This window comes from Dipodomys ordii, unplaced genomic scaffold, assembly GCF_000151885.1.
Source record: "Dipodomys ordii isolate 6190 unplaced genomic scaffold, Dord_2.0 Scaffold1, whole genome shotgun sequence".
NCBI lineage: Eukaryota > Metazoa > Chordata > Mammalia > Rodentia > Heteromyidae > Dipodomys > Dipodomys ordii.
The window spans coordinates 47,006,332-47,029,542 of NW_012267217.1; the positions used below are offsets into that span (position 1 = coordinate 47,006,332).

The 23,211-nt window shown below is 35.2% G+C and overlaps 1 protein-coding gene across 4 annotated transcripts in view; it reads right to left on the reverse strand.

Annotated features, from left to right (window-relative positions):
• The window catches only part of Erbb4 (erb-b2 receptor tyrosine kinase 4), a 1,030,419-nt gene that overhangs the window by 644,435 nt on the left and 362,773 nt on the right, over window positions 1–23,211 (reverse strand). For all 4 annotated transcript variants that reach the window (XM_013011535.1, XM_013011517.1, XM_013011544.1 and 1 more), the window contains exon 2: window positions 2,612–2,763. In XM_013011535.1, coding sequence (XP_012866989.1) covers window positions 2,612–2,763 — 152 coding nt within the window. The remainder of the gene's footprint in view (window positions 1–2,611; window positions 2,764–23,211) is intronic.

The window sequence follows — 23,211 nt, forward strand, 5'->3', positions numbered from 1 at the left end:
TGTAGGAAGTAGTAGTTCAATAATAAAATAACTGGCCCCCTTCCTTACATGGGTTCTATCTATTATAATGTGTTTAAAAAGTGTAGATTATGTATTGTTGGAGGGAAGCCTTTGAGAGCACAAACAAGCCTTAATGTGTTTATGAACAAGAATAAAATATAAATTAAATGGAAAGCTTTTAGCATAATTTGAAATAATGGAACATCCAGTGGCATAGAATATTGAAGATTTTTGGCAGTCTCTGCTTTCAGGATTCAGTGAGAAAAGCATTCACAGTGTTGAGTTTTTTGAACAACAAATAAAGCAGCATCCAATTTTCTCTCCTCTGCCCAGTGTTCACTTACTCTATTCTTCTATTCCAAAAGTAAAACACCCAAGAAGTACAATTTTTGTTTGGTTGGTTAATTGTTGTTGCTCTTTGCTTGTGTGTTGATTGATTGAATGTTGCTGGCATTCATTTACTTGAAGACAGAGTCTAACTTCTAACTACATCTTTCAGGTGAGCCTTGAACTCCTGATCCCTCTGCCTAAGCCTGCCTAGTGCTTGGAATATACACATGAGCCACCACATTCAGCTAAAGGCTAATTTGATCATTATTTCTTACTTTATAAGATACTCTAAATTACAATTAAAATTATAAAATTATAAGATTTCTCAACTTAAACACTGTCATTTACAATGCCTATGACTATTTCAGTAGCCAATGAAATATATTTTTATGTATAACAAACAAATCAAAGATCACATAAAAAGTAAAGCAAATTTAGTTTTAGATTGCACTTGTTACTTTTCTCACATTGTTCTTTTCTAATGGATTGAAGTATTTCTTTTTGCTGTTTCAGAATTCAGCTTTCTTCATTACATTTTCCTGTTCTGAATGATATATGATCTAGCATAGCTTGTATGTATTCACTTTTAGAAAAAACAGCTATCCACCCATCCTGTGGAAAAGGGAAGTATTAAGGGCTTCTCTAAGATTCAAGTAACATTTACTATATATGAATAAACCAATAGATCATATTTCAAAATCAGAATTACTAAAATATTGTGACGTATGTAGAATCGATAAAGAAGTTATTTAAGCAAATGTAGATTTAATACTCCATGTACATGCATGAAAATTGAAGAGATGGGGTGGAGATAGAATAGCTGGGAATAAAGATGACAGAAATGGTTGACAGAACATTATACTCACAACTGGGCAAACACTTTTGTACAACTACTTGAAGAACACTATGGAAAAATATTTTTACAATGAAATTCCTTTATGTATTACTCAATATTGTATCCCTTTAAGAAGTAAGATCATGAGCCATAAATGATTATTTATGCTTTGAGCTGTTTCATTTTTGGAAGCTGTTACTAATTCTAGACATGAAATATTTAAAAGTAATGTTGCTACTTATCTAAGTAGAGAATTATTAAAATTATTATAGCTAACTAAACAATTTACTATCCACTGAGCAGTCTACTATGACAGTATTTGGTTATCAGTATTAGTAAATGTCTATCATCTATCTATCTAAAATATTTTCATCTTGATTTATGCAACACAGTGCTCCTGAGAAATACTTAAATATTGTTGAAAAATCAAATATATTATGTGAATTACTTAAAATGAATTTTAATGATACTTTTATAAATAAAAAATCTTATTAATGTCATGAACACATTGCCAACTCATTTTCTCATAATCCCTTTGGAGTTCAGATTTTCCAGTATTTATTGCAGCTAAAACTGGAATAAGCCATAGCATTAGCACCAATAGCCTTTTAAACAGAGTAAGGTTAAAGTGGAGCTAAAAGAAGTTACCAAAAGAACTGGTTGTTTCTGGATAACTTCATGTACAAATACAAGTGCATGTATGTGTATGCACACATCACTCTATATAAGTACTTGTGATTTTGTCTTCAACATACTTTGAGTCATTTATAGGGCTTCAGAAATCTTCCCCCTTTGCTGGTGATAGTCTTCTTTTTTTGGTTGGTCATGGGGCTTGAACTCTTGGGTGGGGCACTGTCCATAGCTCTTCAGCTCAAGGGTAGCCTCTACCACTTGAGCCACAGAGGCATTTCTGGTTTTCTGGTGTTTTTTTTGGAAATAAGAATCTCATGGATTTTCCTGCCTGGGCTAGCTTTGAACTATGATCCTCAGATCTCAGCCTTCTGAGTAGCTTGGATAACAGGTGTGAGCCACCAGCACCTAGCCAGTATTAGCCTTCTTATGGTAATGATCTACAAATCCCAAAGTGACAGAAATGGGCAGAAAAGATCACTACGCACAATCACCAATTCTCTGGTTGGCTTTCTGGCTGTCCTAGTCTCCAGCCTTCAGAAAAGTACAAACTTACAACCTGTCATGTTCTACGCCCTGATACAATCTTTTATCAATCTCATGATAATAGGAAGTGCTTTAAACTCAGGGTGTCAATCAAGGTGGCATTGATATTCTTGTTTTTCCCCCGAGATGTATACTGTTACACATTATCGTCTGCCTACAGTCACAGATGTTGCCAGGCAAAAAAAAAAATAAGTAATGCTTAACTCCAGGTAGGTCCAAACATCATGAAAGCACTGTCCATTCACAAAGAAAGAGAGACAGAGCACCTACCCTCAGGAAGGAGAGGTCTCGATTGTGCTCGATGCTGGTTATCTCCAGGTTACCCATGACCACCTCACAGTTCTCATAGTACTTGCGCAAGGCTCGATACTGCTGCTCCAGGTCAGAAAGAGAACTCAGCTTATTCTCTGTTCCCGCACACACTGCAAAGACAAAAGGAGTACATAATATTATATACCCTTTACATGACATGAACAATGAAAGTCTTTCACAATTCCCTAATTAAAATATTTACAATGTCATTAAGAATCATTGACCATCATTGTTGATAAAATAGCTTTTTTGTAACTTCCAAACTTATTTATGCTAACCGATGATAGTAAGAAGGAGTGGGTTCCACAAAGTCTCCTCTAGTTTATTTTTTTATTTAAACTTTATTGTAAAGGTGGTATACAAAGGGGTTACATTTATACAAATAAGGTAATGCCACATTGCAACTTCTTCACAATTTGCTGTTTAATCAACTATTTGTTGTAAATAAAACTCATAATAAGATATATTATTTGAAAAAAAATCAGCATGTTGTCATATAAGTTAATAGGTTTCCAAAAATATTAGTGCCATAAAATTGTACATAAATGTTGAGAATTATGTCTGTTAGTTACTCTATGAGTAATACCTATATATTATTGCATATTTCCCATTCTGCAAATATGGTAAAAGTGAAATGCAACATGAAGCTCTTTGATTAGAGGTAGTTCAAAGTTTACAGTAAATTATTACTATTGATACACTGTATTTTCAAATGTTTAGAATATTTTTTCTCCGTTTTCATGATAATTATGTTACAAAATAAACTCTGGAGAGACAGATGAAACTTTTATCATTGTTTTGTTTCTGCTTAGCTATATAACAATAAAACTATTATTAAATAATATTCATCCAATTAATATTAAAGTAATTATAAATAACTCTCACTTCACAGAGTTCCCACTCTGTGTGTGTGTGTGTGTGTGTGTGTGTGTGTACACGTGACAGTGCTGACCTCAGCTCAGGACCGAGACACTGTCCCTTAGTTTCGTCACTATAGTCACACCTCCATTTTTGGCTTTTTAGTGGTTAGTTGTAGATAAAAATTTCATGGATTTCCCTGTTAGAACTGACTTAAAACCATAATCTTCAGATATCAGCTACTTTAGTAGCTAGGATTACAGGCATGGGCCAACACTGCCTGGCCTCCACTGGTGTATTTTATTCATAGCTTATTAATATGTAAACTTGTAAATAAGAATGTTCAGAAATGCTTTTCAAAATAGGATCCTCTGATGAATAAAGTATTTGATTAACCAGGATATTCATTAAACAGACTAACAGTCTGAATTTTATTATATGTTGTTTAAGAAATCGTTCACTTTCAGTAAGCCCTTTCTCTTATTTATGTTTGAAACAATCTAGAATCGATAGTATATGCATCGTAGCTTTTATCTTGAAAGACAGACGTGGTTGTTAAAGAATTAGTTGGGAGAGATGCATAAAAAATCGTTTGTGGTTCTCTTCATGAAGGCTTCACTGAATACTTCACAACTTCCATTTGTCAATCGATTTTTCAATCAGGCAATGTATACAAGACAATGTGCAAGCCATCAAGTTTCATCGATTTCTCAAAGCTGTTTATCAAAATAGAATTGAAAATCTTCTTCAACAGCCAAAATAAGTTTAACAAAATTCAGCCCCTTTTGTCAACACTATTATAAAGTCTTTAAAGGATCAGCTTACAAGAGTGCAAGCTTCAAGAAAAAACCCTAATTTTACATGTGCTCCCTGGAGTTTCATTCCAAATGCAACTCCAGGAGTACAGCTACATGTGAGCTGTTGGTAAAGCTACCAATTATCTATTTAGTATTGATTCACTTAAAAATCTAGCTATACTTATAAACACAGACCTATGTTTCTCCAGACTAAGATTTACATCCAACAGAGAATAAACAACATAATCCCCACTCCTTAAGCAAACACAAGATTTAGGAGTTTGGTTGTTTCATTTTATTAATGGGGAAAATAAAAGTAAAATGAAGACCTCAAAACTTAACCATTAACCATTTAATATTAAAAATCCATGGCTACCAGCACTCTATTTTCTTACAAAGGAAAGATAGTAAGAGGGAGGAAAAAAGAATGAAATCAAACTTTAGCCTTACTCTCAAATTATAATGCACATCCTTTATCATCAATACCAAGCTGATTAATTAAGAAATAATTATTTAATAGCTATATTCCATATATAATGGAAGTATTATGGAACATATTGATACACATTTTTTGAAAGACATAGAGTCACCTAGAAAAAAAATGAGTGTTGTATGTATGCCATGTAAAAATTATGCTGCCTAATTGTAAAACTGCTTGCTTAAAATGTATGTGAGAGTAAGGCCCTGGACTCAATCCTCAACATGTTGAAAAAAACGCTGTAAATTTTCTATTTGTTTTAATACTAATAAATATTTTTAGAAATCCAATTATGGTTTACCATAATGCATATATTGAACATTTAAGATCTAGAATTCTTACAAAACGTAAAATATAAATAGATAAAAGCCAACAAATATTTTCCATGACTCTGACTGAGTGCTATCATAGTTATGAGGAAATGGCAAGTTTTGCTGGCTCTGTTCAACATATGACTCCCAATGGGGTCATCTTTGCCATTATGACTCTAAGAACTAGTCCATCCAAGCGAGTGCCATCTCCCCTCTAGACAGGCAACCATCTGATGACCAGTAAACCCTGTGTGTCTCTAATCCATTCTCCATTCAGACACCATAAAAATCTTCTAAAAACTATAAATCGGTTTACATCACTTCTCTACCCAAAACACTTCCTTCCTTGCATTCATGTTTAGTATAAACTCTAACTTTCTTACCAAAGCTATTAAGGATCAGTATTCATATTTGCACCAATATCATCTTTTCAGAAATTCTTTCAATCTAACTCATTAAACAGATTAAACAGGTACCTATTTGCCATGATTGTTTTCCACAAGGTTCCCAACAAACCCTTCCTTCCCACCCCCCTTGAACTAGAAACTGAGAATGTCACTAAACCCCTTTGGGTTTTTGTTTCCTTTTTTATTTTTTTCTTTTTCTTTTTCTTTTTTTTTTTTTCTGTCGGTCGTGGGGCTTGAACTCTGAGCCTGGGCGCTGTCCCTCAGCTCTTCAGCTCAAGGCAAGCACTCTACCACTTGAGCCACAGTGCCACTTTCAGAGTCTAATGGATTTTCCTGCCCGGGTCTGGTCTTGAACCGTGATCCTTAGATCTCAGCCTCCTAAGTAGCTAGGGTTACAGGCGTGAGCCACCGGTGCCTGGTTCCTTTGGGATTTTTATGGCTCTGAATTAATATGCAAAGAAAGGGAGCCATGACACTGGCTGGGTAAGCAGTCCAAAAGTATCTGACTACCAAGAGAAAGGTGTACTGGTATTGCACAAAGTAAATAAAGAAATCAGTGTTTATAATCCCAGAGATCGCTTAGAAAGTTTCTTAGTACAAGTTGTAGGCCCAATTTCGAAAGCACTACTAATGGTACAGTTCCTTCAAGAATGGAGACTTGGTTCACCCATCAGATTAAGATCCATGAGCTAAAAAAAAAAAAAAAAAAAAAGATCCATGAGCTAAATATTGGGTAGATATAAAAATTAGCTATGGTTATGTGACCCATCACAGAAACAAGTAGTCTGGAAGACCTAGTCTTTGCTCAAATGTGTTTGTAAAAAAGTGTTAAGGTATTTTCTACTTTATCTAAAATAGAGAGCAGATTCTTACATAATGTGTGTATTTCTTCTTCTCCTTTTGTTCTTCTGTTGCTAATTTAAATACCATTATCTATTTGCACATTTACTTATTTTACATATCTGCATGTTAGAATACAAGCTCCATGTGCCACAGGCTCAGCATGAGAAGAGCAAGCAACCTGACAGATTTGCATTGAGTATTGTTGAGTGCCCGCAAGAACCAGAAGAGTCAGGAGCAAATGTTGTTTGCTCCCTGTTTAACAGCTGAGTGAATTTAGCCATGATGAGTTTCAGATTCTGGACTTACAAAGTTGAATTCTGTGTTGTTATTAATCAGCTCATGAGACATTATGAGCTCAACATTTCTAAGATAATTATGTGAATTAATAGGATGATGATCATTCTTGTCATTTCCCTTTCACCAAAATGCTTCCTTGTCTCTGCATGCATTTTAACATGGCTTTTATTTTTAACTATTTCAACTATGGCTTTTGTTGTACACTTAAATGCTGAAATTTATCATGAACTTTTCCATTTTTAAGAATTGTTAAATTTAGTGAGGTGAATTTTTTATGAATAATAAGTATTGAACCCTTCTAATATTGTTAAATAAAGCACATTTGTCAACCCACAAATATGCTTCTGGATTTTACTTATTTAATTGTACTGGTTTTTCTAATATTAAGACTGACTTGTCAATGCTTCAAATATTCCATTTAGATGTCATTTAGTCCAGAATGATAAATACTTGAAGTGAAATTACACTTCAGAAATTTTATATTTTGCATAATCCAATTTAAAACTATTAAAAGATTACTACCAAAAAAGAAAACATACTTAAGGGTTTACACCATGCTAAACTTTTTATAGTATAAAAATTGGCACCATTAAAAGATAATGTGATGCTATAATGTATTCTCTGACTATTTATCTTTTACCACTATTTTGCTGATTCCCAAAATCATAAATCATGAGAAATAGATGCAATTAGCTAAAACACTTCCTAAACATCATTTGAGCCAAAACAAAAAAGAGCTTTGGCATTGGAGACCTTCCCTAATAGAGCTGTAGTGAGAGAAGATGTAGGCTTTCCATACCACAGATGGATGAAAGGCAAATCCATGCACTATGTACACTATTTTGTGCAATTTGATATGTTAATTTGAATTGTTTTTGATTTTACCTGTGTTGTTACTTACAGTATTCTCTAAATGTCTTGAAGCATTTTTAAACTGCTAAGTTATGTTTAAAGGGCTTAATTTCATCATTGGAGTCTATCACAAAAAAAGACAAATTTTTTTCTCTTACCTGAATATTATAATAATATTATCATGTAGTCTTTCCAGTCTAAAACATTACATTTGCCATGTGTTTAGTGTTTCCATATTATGCTTCAAATATTAACTTTGTAAAGTTTAAGTATAATTTTAATTATAATTTCAATGTATTATATGTAATATCAACACTTGCCTTATAACTGTTTACATATAATTCCCATTTTTATTGTGTTTCTATCAACATTTCTTCTTAATTTGAGTCTCTGAAGATTTCTATATTGAGAGTAGAAAAATGTAACAGCAGATATTATTAATTATAAATTACATGTGCGTCATCTATACATGGAGGAAATAACGTTTCCTTTGTCAGTATCTTGTCATTATTTTCTTCTTGACCATTTGATTGCCTCCCTCCCCCTAGATTTTTTTTCCTCCTAATTTACTTCTGTATTGTGTTTACTAGGGAAGTGCTAGCTCTTAACTTTAATGTAGGTACTGGACTTGACAAGCAATTAAAGCAAACAATTTCTACTCATCAAGCCTTGCCAAATTACTCATCTGCCATCTGCCCCATCATCTGGCTCTCCTTGAGGTCTTGCTGTGAATCTGGATGCACTTTCTCAGATTAAGAGGGACAGGGTAAAGCTCCAAGCTGGTGAAATGCCAGTGGGAGCTAAGTATGTAAACATTAGCAAACATCTTTCTTCCCTAGATCACCATGCCTTCAACTATCCCCTTGTGTGTAATAAAACCAGCCTGATTGTAATACCTTAGCACCGCCAGCCCTTTGCCAGCCCTTGCAATTACAGTGGCCGAGAAGGGGACGCTTTTCCTATTAGAAATATTTAAAGGAACTTAATAGAGACTTGATGTTTGCGATATAGTCCTGTATTCACATATCAAGGCTCATTTCTTAAGCATTGATAAAGATATGCATTAAGAAATGGATCTTACCCTGTCTCCTGCATTGGTTTCAGAATGAGCGTTCCATTGTATTCTTTCCATCATCGAATGTTTACTTGGCTAACGGCTTGCAATAGGCATATTCTAGGATCAATCAAACTGCAAGAGTACTGGGACATTTTGAGAAATAGGAAGAATGAAACATGGTGCTAATGTCAATCTGACCTTCCTCTCCCCTGCAGGCATTCTCTAATGGAGGACTGAGCAAGGATGATGGGTGCGTTTGTGCAAAGGCATTAAGTTGCCCTTCTATGGGAAAATGCTCTGTCAGGACATGTGGCTTCATTGTCAGGATGGAGCTCTGTTTGATCCCAATTTGTGTCTTAGCCTTTGTGTCTGCAGTGGTATGTTTGCACAGTTGAAAATAAAAGCTTTAGCCCACTCCAATGGCTTGGGTCACTCATGGAAGCTTGCTTATTCAGGCTAAAATGGAGTCTAAGTAGGTAATACCCTGTCAAATCAAAAGAAAGGCTTACTGTTAGACATGAGGAGAAAGGTAGGGATGCATAGACATTTTTGTCTGAAGATACTTTCCTGTAGCTTCAGATGATTTACATGTAAGTATAACCTGAGATATCTTTCTAACAAAGTTTTGTGGCACATTTTAGGAGTGTTTTACCATTCTGGATGCGAAACAGAGCATTTACCTCATATTAACAGAGCATTTACCTTGTACTCAGATTACATAACAAAATACATGGTGTTATAATTTATTTTAGCTTAATTTATTTTATCACAATCTAAAAGTCTATTATTCTAGAAATGAGATTCTATTGCCTCTAAAACAAATTTAGATGACTAGTGGGCGATTATACTATAAACACAATCATGCTTCCAAGAGCTATAATAATAAATATCCAAATGTTAATTGCAATTGGCTGTTTGATCAGGAAATAGCCACCACTATGATACTATGTCATATATTCATTTGTTTTTATTCTATTTAGTTGACAAACATTAACTGGGCAAAAACAATATATGTAGCTAGGGACTATGTGAAAGGAATAACTAATAAGTAAGAATTATGTGTCAAATCTACAACATGCTACATTATAATAAAATCATGTTTTGTAGTCATAAAAATAAAAATAGTATACAAATTTAGTTAAGATCTATTAAATATAAATGATTGTTTTCCTGCCTTTGATTCCTGGCCATTGGACAAGAAACAAAATCAAAATGAAAAACCATCTTATCCACAAGAAAAGATAGAGAACATCTTCTCAGGTAGACATTAATTGTAAGAAGCACTTTTCTAAATTATGTTATTGGTCTATTCCATAGCATGTAGAATTGGAGAAATGTCACCACATCTTGCAAAATCTTAGCAAGACTCCTGTATATCTTTTTTAAATGCGGGAATCACTGTGTAAAAGGACAAGAAGAATTGATTGAAGGGGTTGCGGATATAGCTCACTGGTTAAGCTCTTGCCTAAAATCCATGGATTCAATTCCTGGCACCAAAATTACATAAATAAATTGGTATAAATAGGATAGATGCATCCTGGTGGATGGGGGGAAGGGAGACGTGGCTCATGCCTGTAATCCTAGCTACTCAGGAGGCTGAGATCTGAGGCTAATGTTTCAAAGCCAGCTTGGGCAGGAAAGTCCATGAGTGTCTTATCTACAATTAACCACCAGAAAACCAGAAGTGGAGCTGTGGCTCAAATGGTACAGCACTCACCTTGACCTAAAGAGTTGAGGGACAGCGCTCAGGCCCAGAGTTCAGGCCCCATGATGGACAATAAAAAAAAAAAAAACTCAAAGACCTGATTTTTTTTCAATCAGGTCCTTATTCTAAACTTTGGTTTGCTTTTGAATATTTTCATTTCTTTCCTCTAATTCATATATCAGGTATTAGAGATCTGGGGTATTTTAAGAACTTTCTCTTCTAATAGTACCAGCAACTTCTCTCACTTCTCTTACATGAGAGCTAGTAAATGGATATTAGATACTATTGGAATTCTCTAAAAGTGGAATGTATTCCAAAAAAAAATTTCAATAGTCTTTGCACTTAAGCCTCTAATATACTTTTTCAGGTGCTTCATTAAGTTCCTGAAATTATTAAATATATATCTAAGACTATTTAGTAAGACAAATATTAAAAGTATATCATTTGATACAAACACATACATAGGTATATAGTTCTATCGAATAAGTTGGGTTTTTTGTTTTTGTTTTTTTTTGGGGGTCCAGTCATGGGCCTGAACTCTGGGCCTGGGCGCTGTCCCTCAGCTCTTCAGCTCAAGGCTAGCGCTCTACCACTTGAGCCACAGCACCACTTCCAGCTTTTTTTTCCTGCTTATGTGGTTTTGAGGAATTGAACCCAGGGCTTCATGCACGCAAGGCAAGCTCTCTACCACTGAGCCATCTTCCCAGCCTCTCGAATAAGTTTTAAACGCAAAGAATAACTTTTGACTTCATTTTTTTTTTCTGTGACGGTGGTTCTGGGGCCTGAACTCAGAACCTGAATGGGTATGCTGTCCCTGCACTTTGTGGCTCCAGGGATATCATTCTACCATTGAGCTACAACTCCACTTCTGGCTTTTTCATGGTTAATTAGAGATGAGTCTCTTAGAATTTTCTGGCCAGGATGGGTTTGAACAGTGATCCTCAGATATCAGTCTCTTGAATACCTAGAATTATAGGTATGAGCCACAAGCACCTGGCTTTGACTTTCTATCTTTATATGAGACATGGATAATAACAAGGAAAATATTATAAATTCTAAGTAAGTAATTTACTCCTTGTCTTATTATTCTAATTTAATGTCATTCTTTGAGAGCCTTTGAAAAGAAATGTATTTTTCTATACAAAACTAGTTATTTATATAATTGCAGTTGGCAAGGTTCATATGCACTAAAATAAATTCTTGAAGGTAAATAAAAATTTTAAACAAAATCACATGTTGTTTACAGAGATACAGGTGAGAATGGAAACCAGGCACTATTTTTAATCCTGTCATTTCACAAATCTGATCAATTTTTTAAATTTGAAGCATGCCTTGTCTGAACATGACTCATTTTCAATTCCTGGAAAATACATATTTCATGATATAAAAATATTATGTGTTTCATGATAAATTATACAAACAAGTATGTTTTTATTATAGAATTCAGGTTTCTTCTGACAGTTTCAGCTAGGATAGCAAACATTCTTGGCAAATGCTCATACTTTAGATGTATTTATTATTAGATTGTAATTTTTATGATAATATGAAGAAAATAAAAGCCATCAAATCTACTCTGTGTGTATGTGTATGTGTGTGTGTGTGTGTGTTGGTTTTCTTGAACTCGGGGCCTAGGTACTGTCCCTGAGCTTTTCTGCTAAACCTAGTGCTCTACCACTTAAGCCACAGCTCCACTTTCACTTTTTGCTCATTAATTGGAGATACAAGTCTCAAGGACTCTCTGTCTGAGCTAGCTTTGAATCATAATTCTCAGATCTCACCATCCTGAGTAGCTAGGATTAAAGGCTAGCTTGTAAAATGTACTCTTAAATACAGTAATTTCTTTTTACTAAACATGATGGTGTAAGCCTGTAATTTCAGCACTCAGATGGTAAATGCAGCTGATACTCCAACTGGACTCTAGCCTCAACTACATGGGAAGATACTATATCAAACAAACAAACCAACAACAACAACAACAGCAAAATAACAATAACAAAATCAAGCAAGAGGAAGAAATAGCAACATATCTAGAAAGCACTTAGAATGTCTCACACCAATATATGGGTGAAAAGGACTATTAATGGCTACCACACACCTTACTACTTTAAAGTCATAGAAGTATTTAAAATATATAATCATAAGAGAAAAGTTATTGATAAATAGGACACAATATTATGTAACTTTATACTTCAATAAGAATAAAAAAGAACATAAGATACATAGCACTAAAATATTAATATAAATACATGCTTTATTTGGGTTCAAAATAATATATTTTAGTCAAGTAACAGTGCCAATAAGGCAGATAAAATCATTGTATGTTGAAAAGTACAGAGTTGAACTGTCATGGTCATGAATATCCTAGAAGTTCATAGTGGATGCTGCAGAGTCTCACGGACTTTCATTCCCGGGCTGGCTTTGAACCGCGATCCTCAGATCTCAGCCTCTTGAGTAGCTAGGATTACAGGCGTGAGCCCCCTGCGCCCGGCTTCATTCAATTCTTGACTCAGATCATTTTGCTCCCTCTGCTCAGCTTTCCCCAATGAGTTCTCACACTGATCAGCAGAAATTAGAATCACACAATCTGAAACTTTGCCTCTCTTCTGATGTCATCTCATTCTAGCTAACGTACTTAGTTCCTGTATAATACAAATATTATTTGACACATACATTGTCAGAACCACAAAGATCCTGAGGGATCAAGTGTAATTTATACATATGTAAGATGGCAGTATGTAAGATAAGATACAATGCTCAAAAAACTTCAAAAGGCTGGTCAGGGGACAAAAATAGGGTGAGATTTATGCCATATTTTCATGGCACTGTGCCTCAGGTTCCACTGAAGCTGTTCATAAAATTGTCCAGTATTACGGAAAGGAATCCCTAGCATAATGCTCTGCTGCCAGCAGGAAAACTATATTTTGAAACTTGGCATGAGTACTTAAGAACATTTGGCTAAACAGCACTAGTCACTTATGTCATTAGAAAATAGATCTTTAGTAACATCTTAATTTTTTTCTAGTCTGGTTCAATGACATTAAGTGTAGCTTCATTTAAAGTCAAGTCTATTCGTTAAGAGTTGTTTGGTTCCTTTTTTTAACAAAAGTAGGTGTCATATTCTTACCAACATTGCATGATAAATGTTATTCTCAACATTGTTTGAAAGAATTATGCATTTCAAAACATATTTTAGTGCACTGTCTTTCTCAGGATGTTCATTTTGAAACCAATCTTTTTTAAAATAGAAACAATTACCTTGTAATTTAAGTATTTTATAAATTCAGGTTTAAAACATCATGTTTGTTTAAATATATTCAAACCTGCACCTAACAATTGCAGGACAATTTAGTAACAATGGGTTAAAATATTATGTCTATTATTTTATTTAATAATGTGTAAAGTGGTGTATGATTAACAAAGCAGTTTTACTAATTATTAACTTCTTTGATTTTAAATTATCTAGGAGAGAGGTCTTTGTGTTATCATTAAATTAATTGCTAGGAATTTTGTCTTTGGGTTCCTGGAGAGAAAGAATCTCAAAGAGATGCTTTGAATTTTTAAGAGGTAGACACAAGGTGATAAAAATATCCACAAATGCTAGGTTACTTTACATTGGTATTATTCACAACATCCAGGAAAGGGGTAGGAGAAATAGGTTAAATAAAAATAGAAAAATGAAATTTCTGTGCATTCATAGAAATATGAGAGTGTAAACTAAGATCTTTAACTGATTTCAACTGTTATACAAATAAAAATTAATTAGAAATAGGAAAGATAATCAGAAGTAGAAGATGGATTTGAAGTCATTGAAACACTTGTTGATCTAGTGGCAGGCTCAGAGAATTCTGAAAGATGCCTACCAGTGATTTTTATTTCAAAGTTATGATTCCCAATTGTACCCCTATGACCCTGTTCTTTAGAAATCATATTAAATATTAATATCTTTCCATTACCTATCGAATCAGATCCTGAACATATATTTCGTATGCATGACTTGCTATAAATTGATATTCTCCTGATATTATTAAACCAATGTAAGTATTTTTGGTGGGAGTGTAAACTTGTTCAACTACTCTAGAAAGCAATACAGAGGTTCCTCAAAAGCCTACACATAGAGCTCCACTATGACCCAGAAATCCCACTTCTGGGCATTTGCCAAAATGACCACAAACAAGGACATACTAAAACTATCAACACAACTGTGTTTATCGCAGCATTATTTATCATAAGCCCCTCAGTTGATGAATGGATTAAGAAAATGTGAGATAAACACACACACACACACACACACACACACACACACACACAAAATGGAATTCTATGCTTCCATCAGAAAGAATGGCACTGCTCCATTTGAAAAGACTTGGAAAAAATCATATTAAGTGAAAAAAATCATACTAAGCCAGATGCAAAGAATCATGGATCCCATGGATTCCCTTATTTGCACTAATTAGTATATGTCTAGGATTATCTTAGTAGATGAGTAGAATAGCTCACTAGCCATGTACATATGACCATATAAGATGATGCTAAGGGAAATGAATTCCAAGACATGGACACAAGAGGTTTTTCTTTGTTGTTGTTGTTGTTAATGTACTATGCGATTTTTGGTTTCTTTTGTATGTTCTTCCCCCTAGGGTATGTCCTCTGTTGTTACTGTATTTGATTTTGGTATTGTATATACATTTATTGAAATTAGGGAAGGGAAAGGGAACAACTGAATGGTGAGAGAGAACAGGAGAACCAATGCAACAGCGATATACACAAGACAATATGTTGGAAATGATCTGTACAACTTGGGGGGGTGGAAGGTTGAGGGGGAGGGGAAGTAGGAGAAAATTGAGGGAAGGGGTAATAGTTTGACAAGAACTGTACTCACTACCTTACTTATGTAACTGAAACCCCTCTGTACATCACCTTGACAATAAAAAAGAAAAAATTGAAAATTATCAAAAGATGGTTTACTTGCTACCCATCATTCAACTCAGTCACAATCATACATTTTATTTTTAAATATTCACTGGACTAGCCTCACTCTAAAATGTTTTGGGGAAGCCGGGTGCTGGTGGCTCACGCCTGTAATCCTAGCAACTCAGGAGGCTGAGCCAGCCTGGGCAGAAAAGACCGTGAGACTCCTATCTCCAATAAACCACCAAAAAACCAGAAGTGGCGCTGTAGCTCAAGTGGTATAGCACTTGCCTTGAGCTGAAGAGCTGAGGGACAGCGCCCAGGCCCAGAGTTCAAGCCCCATGACCGACAAAAGAAAAATAAATAAAAATAAAATAAAATGTTTTGGGGAAAATGTCATATATTTTATCTCCAGTACTTGCCTTAAAATTTGCTTATTTCAGAAATGATCTAGGAAATTTATTCAATTTACACTTCTTGAAATGCAAATACAAAGCATGTCATGTGTCATTATTTTGTTCATATTTTCCACTCTATGGAACTTCATCCTCTTCTAGATAAGTAGTTAGTAATGGAGACATAAGGTTCGGTCTTCTATTATTTCTGGTTTTGCATAAATGACATGGATAGTAGTAAAAGCATGGCCAAGCTTTCTACCTTTATGCCTTGAAAACTTATTATGATCTAAGCAGCGCAAGGAGTAATAACAACATAAACAAAATAACATGAAGTAAGGCACCAGACGTAAGACATCTGAAATCTAGTATAGTTTTCGAGTTTTTAGTCTTAGTATGTATCTAATTACTTAATAGCTGATGTGTCATACTCATAAACTGGCATTTTAAAATGGAAAAACACGGTTTTACAAACAATTGAACGTTTCTTCTGGGGATTTTCAGGAATTTTAGAAATTCAGTTTTTCATTAGCGTATGTTAAATCCTTTGGAGTTTTTCTAAATATTACAGATCTGAGTGCATAAATATATTTCTATTGCCTGTGTATATTGTTTACTAATTGCAGTTAAGGTGAATAAAATGTTGACTTGGAATGTTAGGTCCTCGTGAAAGTTTTAAGGTTTTTCTCAAGCTACAGTCCTCTGACTCATCAAGCTCAGATGGTAATTTTTTCCCAACATTGCTAGACTAGTACTTTTATAACTACTCTTCATTCATCTGCTCTCAAATGCTCTTTCTACCTCATGATTATACCATCATATTCTTCTGTGAGTGGTATTTTGGTCCCAGTTGTTATAAATTTCAGGGTTGCCTAGTATAAAATTAACCAGAAGCCAAAGTGTTTCCCATGCCATCCTAGAATTACCCTGTTACAAAGACTAAAGTGAAGACTATTGTTTTAAAATGGCATTGAAACCTTTTCTACATGTTGTTCTACAGACTTCTTTGGATAAAAGAGTAGCAGAGATAACAACAACGAAACAAAGTTCTGTTGACAAGTTAACTGTAGAGTTACCCAGTCCACTGCTTATCTTGCTACCTACGGCATCCTACACCTGAAGCTCACCAGCCAGTGAACATCCTTCCTGGCTTCTAACCACCCCTGCACCAGGTTCAGGTTACCAGCATACAGAAAGGAAAAGCTATGGAAGTTCTCTTTTTGTTCTTTTTTCTTATTTCTTCATTTTATCCATGTTTCAGAGCTCTGACTTCTACCTCTGCTCTACACACTCATATTTTGAAATTGCTCCTTTTCTTGTCATGGCTCTGGAACATCTTGGTTGATCTGACTTCTCAATCCATAGACCACAGAACTTGGTTCCAAGCTATATACAAATCCCACACCTTTTCGTGGCCCAAGGGCACAAGTGTGGGTTATTTCTGCCTTTCTAATAATAGACATTTGAAAAAAGCCTGTACATTCATTGTCCTGGCATCTTGACAGTATTTCTTGAGTGATATTGCTGTGGCCAAATATCTTTAGCTTTTAGCCCAACATTTAGCTGAAGTAAGCAATTAATTACCCAATGTGCCAGTTAGGTTTGTTTGTTTGTTTGTTTTAGAAGGGGCTTCTTAATTACACTAATGTCTAGTATATCTCCATTGTGCATAGACACAGACTGAGAACTGCCTGGATGGATGGATTTTATTCTTTTCTCTGCCTCCTGTTGATGTCACTCCATTTTCAACTTCAACATTAAGTAAATGGTCAAATACATGAGGGCCAAACACTGTTGACAATACAACCGTGGACGCATATGGTGCCAAGTTAGAAGAAAAACAATTCCTGGCTAACGAAGTCTGCACTTTGCTCAGAAATACGCATGGTTCTTTCTCTCTCTTCACTGAAAAGTCAGCACACTTGAGGTCCAAGTGTTGCATGGAGATTTTAACTTGCATATTTCCTTGGGTTGAAGCAGAAACATTCCATAGCCATTCCAGCAGCTCCTCTGGGACTCCTACATTATTAATCTCTGGATATCTAGAGGGGACTTTTTTTGTTTTGTTTTCTTGTTTCTTGTTTTTGCAGAAGCATTTACTCTAGTTAATGTTTTTTAATTAACAGTGCACAAACACCAATTCAGAGTGTGCAGTGAAGTCTGTGAATATCCTTGATTTGTTTTCTCAATAGACTTGGAAATGTTAGAGCAGAATCGTGCCAGACTTTCCTCCCTACTCCACTTATCCTGCAAAACCTGAGGCTGTGTCTGTTCAAGAAGACGTTGGTTAAATGGAATAGAGATGACACAGAGAAAAGATAGAAGAAAGGAATATTTAGAAAAAAAATATTAGTTGGTATAGAAAAGAAAGAATTTTTACTGCTTATAAACTTCCAAAACAAGATGTCCTTATAATAGTGAAATAACTGAAATTCTCCATGATATAATATATGAAGACATAAACTTGAGTCATTAAAGGGTTAGGTAAAGGAATCTCTAAGATCACTACAAAAATCTCAATTTCCATATTCGGAATCACCTAGTGATCACTCAGTAATGGAACATCAAATGGGGACAATTAAAAGCTTAATGCATAGAATAGAAAACTCAAAGACTGTGATGTCAGATAAAAATGACGTACCTACAAACTACTCTCTATCACAGTATAGAACTCTAAAATTCCCTTTGAAAATAAATATAACTGAAGCAAAATAAAATGAATCGAGCGTATATGCACTGAAAACCACCCTCTAGGGTGCAAGAATAAAATCAAAACTACTAATAAAGAAGTTCTCCTGTTAGCTTGAGAAACATCATAAAGTTCTATCTTGTCATCTTGTCTCACAGCTCTCACTAGGACCCCAGATAGAAGCTCTGCTTTCTAATATCAATGACAAAAAACTGTCTTCACGTTTGTAAGTATGGAGGTAAAATCCTTAATCACATCAAACCTGTTGTCTCATACAATTTCTCTTCCTCTTTTCACTTGTGAAAACATAGCAAATAATGGTTAAAATATTAGAAAACATAGCTATACACCATTTTTAACTGAATTACAAACAGTAATTTCTTTTCAGAGAATGTGTTGGAATTAGCATTAATGAATTGTGCATGCTAATGAACTAGTTTCCATTTTATTACTCCAAGAATCACTAGGGGGCAGCATTCTTTTGACTTAAGGATACTGAAAACTTCTGCACCCCAAGTATTGGCATACACAGCTTTATCATACTTTTCCTAAAAAGGCTAAAAACTTGCTGGATTTATGAACTTATATCTGCGAAGAAGAATCTACATGTTATTATAAACCATTCACACCCCTAACAGTGCCTAGGCAGGGGAGAGCATCAACACTTGGTTTATGTATAATTCTGATGAGGTATAATCACGAAGAAGTTATAGACTGCATTACAATTTGAAGTTGAAAGTGACAGAAAAGTACATCAATTGCCATCATTTTTCATTAGTATATAGAGAAGGAACATAAGATATGCATTTTCCAAAAATAGGGATAAAGCAAAGTGGTAGGTGGAGAGAGAAAGAATAGCACAATTCAAGATGAATAATTCTAGTTATTCAGGGGGTTGGGATCTGAGGACCTAAGTTCAAAGCCAGGATATGCTTTGAAATTTTTATATTAAATAAACCAGCAAAAAGCTGTGGCTCAAGTGGTATAAGTAAGATATAAGTCTTGATTAAAGAGACAAATGAGTCCTCAGGCCTTGAGTTCAAGCCCCAGTACTAGCACAAAGAAAAAGAAGAAAGGTATTTGATCCTTAAATATAAAGTTCATTAACTTGTTAGCATCATACAAATTATATATAAAAAGGGTAATTTATTGTAAATTTATCTTCTTAGGCTGTGGCTGTTATTAAAATAATTGTTGCCTGGAATGTCATCTCTTTTGTTTTTTCCTGGTACAGAGCCTTGAATCAAGGGCCTGCCATGATAATTTTTTTCTCAAGAAGGCACTCTACCACATGAGCCATAGCTCCTCTTCCAACATTTTGGAGGTTTATAGGGGATAAAAGTCTCACAGACTTTTTTGCCCAGTCAGGTTTTGAAACCATGATCCTCAGATCTTATCCTCCTGGGTAGCTAGGATTATAGATGTGAACCATCCATCCTCTGCTTGGAGAGTCATTTTTAAAACTCTCCATACATGGGCATAGAACTTTTAAGCCATTCTTCTCATTATCTAAGTTACCTTTATTAAAAAAATAATTATACCTTATATATCCATTATACATCTAAAGTTGTGCTACACAAAATTAAACAAGTTATAAAATCCAATAGTATTGCAACAGGTCTACAATATTTCTAAACAGAATGAAGTATGTTGTTAGCTTACAGGAATGTAGAAATAGGAACAGCAGCACTTTAAAATATGCAATTGGAAACGTTTGAAACACATCTGTCATCTTACAAAGAAGCAGAGTTGTCATATTTAAAAAAATCAAACACATACACACCTTCCCACCGACTCTACTTTTTCATTAAGTTCTAAAATACCTTTCCTCTGTCACCTCTCAACTGAACATATTCACTCATTTGAATGTTGCTCATCATTTGTTTCAGTACAAGGCAAATCCTAGGCACTAGGAACCAAAACTAAAAATAAAAACAAAGACTGTCAGCCCCTCAGTGCAAGGACTCTGCTGACATGCTCAGAAATGCTTAAATTCAGTAGCAAGAGAAACATTAGGCAGGCAGATGGCACTCATCAAATATTTGTTCACATACAAAAGATTAAAATTTCTCCAGCAATAGAGGAGGGTGTCTCCAACATGCGATTCCCATATATTAGTTTCCTAGGGCTGCCCTTACACAGTACCACAAACTGGATATTAGTGCACAAGAAACACCAGCTCATGGTTCTGCAGGTAAAAGCTCAAAAATCAGGATTTTGGCAAAGAGAGGCTCTTTTAGAAGCCTCTTGGGGAAGGTCATGTCTTGCTTCTTGAAGCTTCTGATAGCACCAAGAATTCCTCTGCTTGTGACAATCCTTCTCCTCCTCCCTTTCCATTTCCCCTCAGCCTTCTCTCCCTCCTCCTTTTCCTCATCCTCTTCTTTTGTACCAGTACTACTAGGACTTGAACTCAAGGCTTGGCAGGTATCTATTAGTGTTTTCATTCAAGTGTGGTACTCTGTCATTGAACAGAGTACCCTTTCTGGCTTTCAGTAAGAAAATGTCTCACGGACTTTTCTGTCTGAGCTGGCTTCAAACCATAATCCTCAGATCTCAACCTCCTGAGTAGCTAGGATTACAGGTATGAGGCTGCAGTGCCAGTTTACAACTCCAATTTCCATTACTATAGGTTACCTGGCGTTCCCCATGTGGCTCTTTCTTCCATGACTGCCTTGATAGACCGACCACTCATATTTCATTAGGAGTACTTAACATCTTAAGTACTTAACTCATTACGTTTACCAGCTATGCCCAAATACAGTCATGTTGTGCAGAGTAAAAGGTTAGGACTTCAAAGCACCTTTATTTTTAATTGGCAATAGAATTCAACCCATAATAGGTAGTAACATCAATTTTCTCCCCTTGTATACTTCCTCTTTTCTTTTCCATCCTTCCTTGTCTGTCTTCTTTCCCCTAGGGCAAATCATTTTGAGAGTAATCTCTGGCTGGACAGCCAAGGTGCTGTAGAACATAGCTTCTAGCTTTGTCTTTCTGAGATTTTTCTAATACTTTGTCAGATCTGCTTGTTTGTGATTTGGTTGTGGCAAAAAAAAATCATACAAATTGCCATCATTTATAAGAACTGCTTTTGTTCATGCCTAATTATCATGCAGTAGAATAACAATTATGCATATCATTAAATTCATGTGAGATAATCTTCAGTGTAAGTTTTATTTGATGATGGCATTAAACTCTGTTCATGCTTGCGTGGCCTTCATAGCAGGTTTCTCTGGTTGCTCAGGTAAAGTGTCTCTACTGCTTAAAAATCATGAAAGAAATACTGGCCAGATCATTGTCAGCACATGATATTGATTCTATAACTTGGTAGCCGCTTGGTGAAAAGCTAGTGCAATCAAGTCTGGATTGAATATAGTCAATATTTTTTCCCTCACATATTCTTATTCTATATATTAATGCTCTCTAATCTGTGTGGTATCCTAGCTGAGATGATACATAGGATGAGCATACAAAGCACATGGTATCATAGCTTTATAAAATGTATTCTTGGGCTGGGAAGTAGCTTAGTGGCAAAGCACTTGCCCAGCAAGTGCAATGTTCCCAGTTCAATCCCTAGTAGCAAAAAATGTATTTAATTTTCTTGATTAATGTTTCTAACTATACAATTAATATATATAGGTATTGCTGGCATATAATAATATATAACTGCTCTGTTTCCTTCTTTTATACTTTCTGAGCTACTCCCTTTCTTTCTTTCTTTCTTTTCTTTCTTTCTTTCTGTCTTCCTTCCTTCCTTTCTTCCTTCCTTCCTTCTTTCCTTCCTTCCTTTCTTTCTTTCTTTTTTTTCTCTGTGTGTGTGGGGGGGTGTATGTATGGTTCTGGGGTTTGAACTCAGGACCTTGCACTTATGAGGCAGGTTAGATAAGTACTCTATCAGTTTAGCCTTGTCCCTATTGTTTTTTGCTTTAGTTATTTTTCAGAGAGGATCTAGTGATTTTGCTCTGCTCCATAATCCTTGTCTTTATGCTTCCCACATAGCTGGGTTGACTGACATGTACTATAAAACCAACTTCTTTTTACTTGTTCTTTTTTTAAAGAACTTTATTTTCTATTATTATTATTATTATTATTATTTTGTCGGTGGTAGGGCTTGAACTCTGTGCTTGGGTACTATCCCTGAGCTCTTCAGCTCAAGGCACGTGCTTTACCACTAGAGCCACAGCGCTGCTTCCAAGATGTAGTCCAGGCTGGTCTAGATCTCATGATACTCCTGCTTCATCCTCCTCATTGACTAACAGCATGGGCCACCACGGCTGGCCCAACTTTTTACTTGTTGAGATAGTTTCACAAACTTTTGGTAAGGCTGATATGAAACCATGATCTTCACAAAAGTATCAGCATAATAACAAGAAAGGAGACAAGGTCTCTCTCTCTCTCGCTCTCTCTCTCTCTCTCTCTCTCTCTCTCTCTCTCTCTCTCACCCAAGATAAGCTTGAAATTTCAAACTCAAAATCCTCGTGTTCCTCTCTGCTGAGTTTTATGTCTGGAATACTGTTACTAATTCTTAAAGCAATAGTGTGGTATGTGATATCAGCAAGCAACATCATTACCTCACAGAGCCACAAGGGTTATGTCCTGTTTATATACCACCTCCTACGATTCTTCCAGGAATACATTTGGGTGGACTTCTTGGTACTAGTACCTTGTCCTCTCACTTGGTTATTTAACTACTAGCTCGCACACTGCCATTGCCTCCACACCCAGCGCATTTTGTTGATTATGTGGTGATAAAAGTCTCTGGGATTTGTGTATCTGGACTGAATCCTAACCAAGATTCTCAGCATCCTGAGTAGCTTGGATAATAAGTGTGAGCCATTGGTACCCACCTAGGTAGATACTTTTTAATTGTAAAAATAAGAAAAAGCATTTTATAAAATTTAGAGATTATAAAATACAAATAAGAATGATCAATAATTACAGAATGAATAAATAGCTTAATTTTC